The 9,829-nt window shown below is 41.4% G+C and overlaps 1 protein-coding gene across 1 annotated transcript in view; it reads left to right on the forward strand.

Moving 5' to 3' along the window:
- The window catches only part of LOC139541688 (cyclic nucleotide-gated channel cone photoreceptor subunit alpha-like), a 34,087-nt gene extending 24,892 nt beyond the window's left edge, over positions 1-9,195 (forward strand). The window contains exon 7 of the mRNA XM_071346620.1: positions 6,703-9,195. Within this exon, the coding sequence (XP_071202721.1) occupies positions 6,703-8,093 (1,391 nt within the window). The 3' untranslated portion in view covers positions 8,094-9,195. The remainder of the gene's footprint in view (positions 1-6,702) is intronic.
- The last annotated feature ends 634 nt before the right edge of the window (positions 9,196-9,829 follow it).

A 9,829-nucleotide genomic window follows, 5' to 3' on the forward strand; every position in this document is an offset into this window, starting at 1 on the left:
GGTGTTTAGTTCCAGGATCCTTAGCTTAGTGATGAGCTTTGAGGGTACTATGGTGTTGAACGATGAGCTGTAGTCAATGAATAGCATTCTCACATAAGTGTTCCTTTTGTCCAGGTGGGAAAGGGCAGTGTGGAGTGCAATAGAGATTGCATCATCTGTGCATCTGTTTGGGCGGTATGCAAATTGGAGTGGGTCTAGGGTTTCTGGCATAATGGTGTTGATGTGAGCCATTACCAACCTTTCAAAGCACTTCATGGCTACGGACGTGAGTGCTACGGGTCTGTAGTAATTTAGGCAGGTTTAGGCAGGTAATTTAGGCAGGTTGCCTTTGTGTTCTTAGGCACAGGGACTATGGTGGTCTGCTTGAAACATGTTGGTATTACAGACTCAATCAGGGACATGTTGAAAATGTCAGTGAAGACACCTGCCAGTTGGTCACCACCTGCCCGGAGCACATGTCCTGGTAATCCGTCTGGCCCCGCAGCCTTGTGTATGTTGACCTGTTTAAAGGCCTTACTCACGCCGGCTATGGAGAGAGTGATCACACAGTCATCCGGAACAGCTGATTCTCTCATGCATGCCTCAATGTTGCTTGCCTCGAAGCGAGCATAGAAGTGATTTAGCTCGTCTGGTCGGCTCGTGTCACTGGGCAGCTCGCGGCTGTGCTTCCCTTTGTAGTCTGTAATAGTTTGCAAGCCCTGCCACATAAGACGAGCGTCGGAGCCGGTGTATTATGATTCAATCTTAGCCCAGTGTTGATGCTTTTCCTGTTTGATGGTTCATCGCAGGGCATAGCAGGATTTCTTGTAAGCTTCCAGGCTTCCAGCTTCCAGAGTCCCGCACTTTGAAAGCGGCAGCTCTACCCATTAGCTCAGTGCGAATTTTGCCTGTAATCCATGGCTTCTGGTTGGGGTATGTACGTACAGTCACTGTGGGGACGACGTCCTCGATGTACTTATTGATGAAGCCAGTGACGGATGTGGTGTACTCCTCAATGCCATCGGAAGAATCCCGGAACATGTTCCAGTCTGTGATAGCAAAATAGTCCTGTAGTTTAGCATCTGCTTCATCTGACCACTTTTTTATAGACCGAGTCACTGGTGCTTCCTGCTTTAATGTTTGCTTGTAAGCAGGAATCAGGAGGATAGAGTTGTGGTCGGATTCACCAAATGGAGGGCGAGGGAGAGCTTTGTACGCGTCTCTGTGTGTGGAGTACAGGTGATCTAGAATTTCCTTCCCTCTGGTTGCACATTTAACAAGTTGATAGAAATTTTGTAGAAGTGATTTAAGTTTCCCTGCATTAAAGTCTCTGGCCACTAGGAGCGCCGCCTCTGGGTGAGTGGTTTCCTGTTTGCTTATTTCCTTATACAGCTGACTGAGTGCAGTCTTAGTGCCAGCATCTGTCTGTGGTGGTAAATAAACAGCCATGAAAAGAATAGCTGAAAACTCTCTTGGCAAGTAGTGTGGCCTGCAATTTTTCACAATATACTCTACTTCAGGCGAGAAAAATCTCAGATTTCGTGCACCAGCTGTTGTTTACAAATATGCACAGACCCCCCTCCCCAGGAAGGCATCATGTTAATGTTACTACTTAGCTTCGGCTGGTGGAGGTCCTGTAGAACCATGTCCAGATAAAGCGTCCGGGCTGAAAAAGTGCTGCATCAGATGACCTGGCCTCCACAATCACCTGACCTCAACCCAATTGAGATGGTTTGGGATGAGTTGAACCACAAAGTGAAGAAAAAGCAGCCAACAAGTGCTCAGCATATGTGGGAACTCCTTCAAGACTGTTGGAAAAGCATTCCTCATGAAGCTGGTTGAGAGAATGGCAAGAGTGTGCAAAGCTGTCATCAAGGCAAAAGATGGCTACTTTTAAGAATATAAAATATATTTTGATTTGTTTAACACTTTTTTTTGATTACTACATGATTCCATATGTGTTATTTCATAGTTTTGATGTCTTCACTGTTATTCTACAATGTAGAAAATAGTAAAAATAAAGAAAAACCCTTCAATGAGTAGGTGTGTCCAGACCTTTTACTGGTACTGTACATGGTACTTATATATAAAGCAATCACATAACAATAATACATTACCAAACATAAGCTCTTTAATCCCACCCCCCCAGCCACTCTCAGCCCATTCCACCTGTCACCATAGACCACCCTCGTTTGGTTTCCATGTGCCATATATTTTTCAAATTGTGCTGTGATGTTTTACATAAATGTTTAACCTTTCTAATTGTATATTATCCACAGATTGTGAGATAAAGATGAAAACCTTTCCTTTGTGAATTATAACATTATTTGTTGACTGACAATGGCCCAACACTGCTATTTGTGAAGCTAATTTTAAGTGAATGTTGTGATTTTTTAACCGTTCCTGAACATGTGACCAGAAACATGCTATATGATCTAGTGATTCTGTCTTTTTGCAGCAAAATCTACAGAGATCAGATTGTTGTATGTCCCATACATATATAGCCTTCTGTTGGTAGCAAGAATTTTGTGTAATCACTTAAATTGAAAAACTCAGTGTGGAATCAAGTCTAGTTTTTTTGTACCAGTTCATAAACCATGTGCCATGGAATCGGTAGATCAAAAACCTCTTCCTATTTACTTTGCAACCTGTATGGCGCAGAGGTCAATATTGAAATATGATATACTTTTCTATTTATGCCAGTTCCTTTCAGCCATTTTGTAGATTTAATACATGGAAGGCTCCCTACCTTCTCCCTTTTCCACTTGCCGCCTCATTTTTTGTGGTAATGCTGCAATCAGTTGGTTTTAAATTTGGATTGAGCAAACATTCCTATATATTTTCGACATAACTCCATCGTTTCTATTCATAATATCATATTTTTTTCCCAAGATGGCGTAGCAGTCGGACGTCTGTTTTGTCTTGTCCCGTCCCATCCTATGTATATATAGTTTTTTCTTCTTATATATTTAGTAATATATTTTTTATCTCAATTTCCATCTACGGATGGAAAACGGACATAATCTCCTGCAACCCGCCTCACCCAATGTGCTATTTTTTAACACTTTAAAGCTTTAATATTTAATAATTTTAGCGCTCCAAAACTCGTGTTCATTATATAAATAGGCACGTTTCATTTTGTCTGGCTTAGCATTCGAAATAAAATGAAATATTTTTTGCTCATATGATTTAAAAATATGATAAAAAAAAAAAACTGTCGTCTGGAGTAGGCAGCGCCGTAAGTAAGTAAACTGTGATAGGACCTAAGAGTTAATCAATGTGATTTTCAATAAATAGACAAGTATTTTTCTCTCCATGGTTGCAGAATCTTATCTATTTTTGCTACCTTTCTATTGAAATTGATTGTGGTAATTTGTGGTAATCTTTTGAGATGTGAATACTAAGTACACCACCGTTCAAAAGTTTGGGGTCACTTAGAAATGGCGTAGTTTTTGAAAGAAAATCTCATTTCTTTGTCCATTAAAATAACATAAAATTGATCAGAAATACAGTGTAGACATTGTTAATGTTTTAAATGACTATTGTAGCTGGAAACGGCAGATTCTTTTATGGAATATCTACGTAGGCGTACAGAGACCCATTGTCAGCAAACATCACTCCTGTGTTCCAACGGCACGTTGTGTTAGCTAATCCAAGTTAATCATTTTAAAAGGCTAATTAATCATTAGAAAACCCTTTTGCAATTATGTTAGCACAGCTAAAAACTGTTGGGCTCATTAAGGAATCCATAAAACTGTCCTTCTTTAGACTAGTTGAGTATCTGGAGCATCAGCATTTGAGAATTTGATTACAGGCTCAAAATGGCCAGAAACAAAGGACATTCTTCTGAAACTTGTCAGTCTATTCTTGTTCTGAGAAGTGAAGGCTATTCCATGCGAGTAGATGCCAAGAAACTGAAGATCTCGTACAACGCTGTGTACTACTCCTTTCACAGAACAGCGCAAACTGGCTCTAATCAGAATAGAAAGAGGAGTGGGAGGCCCCGGTGCACAACTGAGCAAGATGACAAGTACATTAGAGTGTCTAGTTTGAGAAACAGACGCCTCATAAGTCCTCAACTGGCAGCTTCATTAAATAGTACCCACAAAACACCAGTCTCAACGTCAACAGTGAAGAAGAGCCTCCGGGATGCTGGCCTTCTAGGCAGAGTTGAGGACTGACCAGGACCAACCCTGCCTGGCTTCAGAAGCAAGCCAGCAGTGGGATGCAGGGTGGTGTGCTGCTGGCTAACTTGAACCCATTTACAAAATCTGATATGAAGATGAGGCCTGGTATCTTTGATGTTTCAAAATGTTCAATTGTTTCAAGTAATTTGAACAGTCGGAAAATAAAATATTAAATATATTAAATGATGTTTAATAATTAGTATATTCACCACTTTTGAGTTTCTTTGCCCAAAAATACAAAAATATATTTCTCCCTCCCAGTACTTTTTCCACCCAACCGCATCTATATTTGTAGAGTGAGTTTCCTGTAAACAATATATATTATATTCTTTCTCTCTTAACCAGGTAAAGGAAAAAGGAAACCGCACACTGCTCTTGATAGTATCACCGATATTTAATAAGCTTACGTATCGGCCACACGGCCTTCGTCAGAGCTTTTGGGATTTTTTTAAATTTGCACCCTTATGTAGACCTGGCCCCACCCACATCCGTTCTACACATCGAAGGGGGTTGGAGGCAAAGGAAAAACAAATAAGTGCTACCAAATATAACAATATGCATTTCATAGATATTACAAAACTGTATAAATAAGGCGTATTGAACACGTCTGTAAAATCTCAATGAGGACATAGTGAGTTTTTTTGCCACCCACACACAGGAAAACGGTTCCAAATAAATGACATTATTACGTGTTCCACCACCCATGTTATTTACATTATTAAATGTCCATGTGGGCTCTGTTATGTAGGTAAAACCTCTCGATCTCTCAAACAGAGAATCGGAGAACATAAAAGTTCAATCAGGAGAAACGACAGGGATTATCCAGTCGCTGTACATTTTAATGACCTAAAGCATGACATTTCTACCTTTAGATTTTGTGGCATAGAGAAAGTTACGATATCAGACAGGGGAGGTGATATTAAAAAGAGAATGTTTTGGGATTTTCACCCTCCAGACATTATTTCCTGAAGGACTTAATGATGAAATGCCTATGTATGTTATGTTGTGAATTTGAACATGAAATACGTGTCTCTTGTAGATTATTATTTTCGTACGATGTACCCAGTGACTAATGAAAAACTTACTATGTCCTGTTACTGTGCCTTTCTAGACCTTATCAACTGTCCAGAATAGACCCACTACTGATCCTTATCAACTGTCCAGAGTAGACCCACTACTGATCCTTATAAACTGTCCAGAGTAGACCCACTACTGATCCTTATCAACTGTCCAGAGTAGACCCACTACTGATCCTTATCAACTGTCCAGAGTAGACCCACTACTGACCCTTATCAACTGTCCAGAGTAGACCCACTACTGATCCTTATAAACTGTCCAGAGTAGACCCACTACTGATCCTTATCAACTGTCCAGAGTAGACCCACTACTGATCCTTATAAACTGTCCAGAGTAGACCCACTACTGATCCTTATAAACTGTCCAGAGTAGACCCACTACTGATCCTTATAAACTGTCCAGAGTAGACCCACTACTGAACCTTATCAACTGTCCAGAGTAGACCCACTACTGATCCTTATCAACTGTCCAGAGTAGACCCACTACTGATCCTTATAAACTGTCCAGAGTAGACCCACTACTGATCCTTATAAACTGTCCAGAGTAGACCCACTACTGATCCTTATCAACTGTCCAGAGTAGACCCACTACTGATCCTTATCAACTGTCCAGAGTAGACCCACTACTGATCCTTATAAACTGTCCAGAGTAGACCCACTACTGATCCTTATCAACTGTCCAGACTAGACCCACAACTGACCCAAATGGAATGAAACATTCAAATCACAGGGCTTTTGCGCCATTATTCAAATGACATTTTCACTGCAGTGTGGAGTAGAATGTTGTACTCACTACAAAACAATAATGCAGTTATTCATTGCATTGTAGTATTGTAGGCTAGTAGAGGCTGGATCATTGTATTGTCCCTTAATTAACAAGATCAATAGGGGAGCTTTTTGAGCTGCATGTCTCATTGTCTTCACTGTTCTTTCATACACAACGATGCACCTGGCTTGTTCGCTACCTATCAGCTATTCCTATTGGTTCTTGTGGATTCATATTGAAAATTGATGCAGCTTTCAATGCTTTTATGTGTGGTATGATTGTTAGTTCGCCTTTTGCAGATCTGTACAAACAATCCACCTACCACTATTGTTACTATGGATGGTGGATAGAAGGCAGGATAGACAGTTAGAATGGTAGACTATATTGACCTGTGGTATGGTACAAGTTTGAGTGCAGAAAAAGCACAGTACATAGGGGAGGTGCGCATGCAAGTAGATGAGAAAATTTGTCTAGGATGGAAGAAATTATATAATAAAACCTGCAAAAGAGCGAATGTAAACCAGGGAGAAATTTCACGACCCTCCTCTGTGCCCATTAAAAAAAAACACAAAACCCTCCCCAAAGCAAAAAAGAAAGTTAGACGACCCTGCCCTATTTTATCCCCCCCTACCCCAGTAAATGTAGAACTGTCCCTTATTTGGTATCACTAATTTCTCTTAAATTATTTCAACAGGTTTTCTGGAACAGGGACTGCTTGTGAAAGACGACAAGAAGCTTAGAGACAAATACAAATCAACGCCGCAGTTCAAATGGGACATGATTTCAATGATACCCACAGACCTGCTGTTTCTGAAAGTGGGTTTAAACTACCCCGAGCTCCGACTAAACCGACTCGCAAAGATGAACCGTCTCTTTGAGTTCTTCGACCGCACTGAAACCAGAACCAGCTTCCCCAACGTTTTCAGAATTAGTAACCTGGTACTTTACATCCTGATCATCATCCACTGGAACGCCTGCATCTTCTTCGCCATCTCCAAGACCATCGGGTTCGGGTCCGACACCTGGGTGTACCCCAACATCAGTCACCCTGAGCACGGCCGCCTTGCCAGGAAATACATCTACTGTCTCTACTGGTCAACCCTGACCCTGACCACCATCGGAGAAACCCCGCCACCCGTTAGAGACTTCGAGTACCTCTTCGTGGTCACCGACTTCCTCATCGGCGTGCTGATTTTCGCCACCATCGTTGGTAACGTTGGCGCCATGATTTCAAACATGAACAAAACCCGTGCAGAATTCCAGGCTAAGATCGACTCCATCAAGCAATACATGCAGTTCCGTAAGGTCTCCAAGGATCTGGAGGTCAGGGTCATTAAGTGGTTCGACTACCTCTGGACGGAGAAGAAGACCTGCGATGAGAAGGAGGTGCTGAAGAACTTGCCGGACAAGCTGAAGGCCGAGATTGCCATCAACGTCCATCTGGACACCCTGAAGAAGGTCCGTATCTTCCAGGACTGTGAGGCTGGTCTTCTGATTGAGTTGGTGCTGAAGCTGCAGCCTCAGGTGTTCTCCCCAGGAGATTACATCTGTAAGAAGGGAGACATCGGCAGAGAGATGTACATCATTAAGGAAGGGAAGCTGGCTGTGGTGGCAGACGACGGGGTGACACAGTTTGTGGTGCTCAGCGACGGAGCGTACTTCGGAGAGATCAGTATCCTGGGCATCAAGGGTTCCAAGGCTGGCAACAGGAGAACGGCCAACATCAGGAGCATAGGTTACTCTGACCTCTTCGCCCTGTCGAAAGATGATCTCATGGAGGCCCTCACTGAGTACCCCGACGCTAAGAAGGCTCTGGAAGAAAAGGGAAAGGCTATGCTGATGAAAGACAACATGATCGATGAGGACGTCGCTAACGCGGGCGCCGACCCTAAGGACACGGAGGAGAAGATCCAGAGGTTGGAGAGCAATATTGAAATCATCAAGACCAAGTTGGCCAAGATCATGGCTGAGTTCACATCCAGCCAGAGCAAGATCAAACAGAGGATCACCAACATAGAGTCAACAGTCAAGTCAGTCCGGCCCGAGGATATATCTGAGGTGGTGGCCGACAACAAGACACAGTAGTCCCACAACTCAACGTATTTACCCAGAGACTTTTTCTATTGAACCTTTATATTGACAGGGAACCATTCTGAGAAAAATGTCTCTTTTAATGATGAGCATGTAAAAAATATACAATTCAATACACGAAAAGCGAAACAGAGATACAAAACACCCTCATAGAAAACAAACACATTCTTCAGAAATACCCTAGAGGCACCAACTCATCACATTTTAGAGAGTTTGGGAGATTATTATATTCCACAAATAAGGTGTAAAAAAAACTAAAGTAGATTTACCTAACTCAGTGGAGATCAAAGGCATCTCCAGAGTAAGCAATCCTGGAGATCGGATCTGGTATCTCGTTCGTCTGTTTGTTAACAATTAAGCAAGGTACTGCAGAAGTGCAATGCATCGATCTACGAGATTTCAAAAGAAAACCAGCCTACTTTAAGATGATTGTACACTTCAAACATTTTTCGCAATATTTTTGGAGGCAATATTGCAGAGTAATTTTGCATCAGTTAATGCAACTTCTTTCCATTTAAAATGAAGAACTTGTTGTTATCTGGGGGAGTTTTGATCGGCAGTGCCACCTAGCAGTGCCACCTAGCAGACAATTTTTTTATCCTCCAATCAGAGCGCAGCTATTGGTCATGTGATCAGTCATGCCATGTTTTCCAAAATAGTTTAGAATGGCAAAGTTTTTGAGCTGAAGTGAAAGAAAATCAACTCCTGTTTTGAAGTGAAATGTTTCCTCACTGCAATATTTGATCATGATACGTTAATACATGCGTACTGTGTTTATTTTGTCATGTTTAACTAACAAAAATATCCACGGTGGGGTGCATGCTAATTGACTAGCAAGTCCATATAAAGTCAATGGGACAAACTGGCTAAATTACCTAGATACCTAGCCACATCCTCCACATTTGGGGCGGCAGATAGCCTAGCATTGGGCTACTAACCAAAAAGTTGCTGGATCGAATCCCCGAGCTGACAAGGTAAAAGTCTGCCGTTCTGCCCGTGAACAAGGCAGTTAACCCACTGTTCCCCGGTAGGCTGTCATTGTAAAAAATAATTTGTTCTGACTTGATTAGTTAAATAAAAGTTTTAAAAAAATTGATTGTTAGCAAGCTATAGCCATTTCATTTTTTTGTATGTTTAGCTAGCTGGCTAGCTAGCTTAATCCCATTCACATCTTTCTAGTTTATGAAGTTAAGAGATTGCTAAATGTAGATATCTTTATGTCTGCATTTCCATTGACTTGACTGGCAGCAGGTTGAGTCTTCATTTCTTGTTATTTTCTTATTATTTCTTGTTATTATTTCTTGTTTGTTAGCTGATTAATTTCAGTATGGCTCTGGCAGTCAACAGGTATTAACAAGATATAGTAGATTAGTAAATACATAGGGAATTGATCTTCATATGAAGTATATTATTCATGTCCGTGTTGCTTATCATTGCTCCAGTGTCTCATATCCCATTCCTTTCCCAGCAACATTGTTGCTTTGATAACATCAGAAGATATCATCCTCAGAATCTCCAAAATACAACAGCCACAGGACAACTTTGTTAAGACGTTGTAAAGGACAATTCGCTGAAACTGAAAAGATATAGCTAGCTAATAACCTCATTTTCCACATGGAAAAGATGGTGGACAAAGACTTGCTAGCTACGTTAGCTAGTTAGCTGAGGGTTTCTACAAGGAATCTGCGTCTAGAAAAAAGCTTCTCCCAAGTGTTGCCTGCTGCACAGCT

This window comes from Salvelinus alpinus, chromosome 16 (assembly GCF_045679555.1).
Source record: "Salvelinus alpinus chromosome 16, SLU_Salpinus.1, whole genome shotgun sequence".
NCBI lineage: Eukaryota > Metazoa > Chordata > Actinopteri > Salmoniformes > Salmonidae > Salvelinus > Salvelinus alpinus.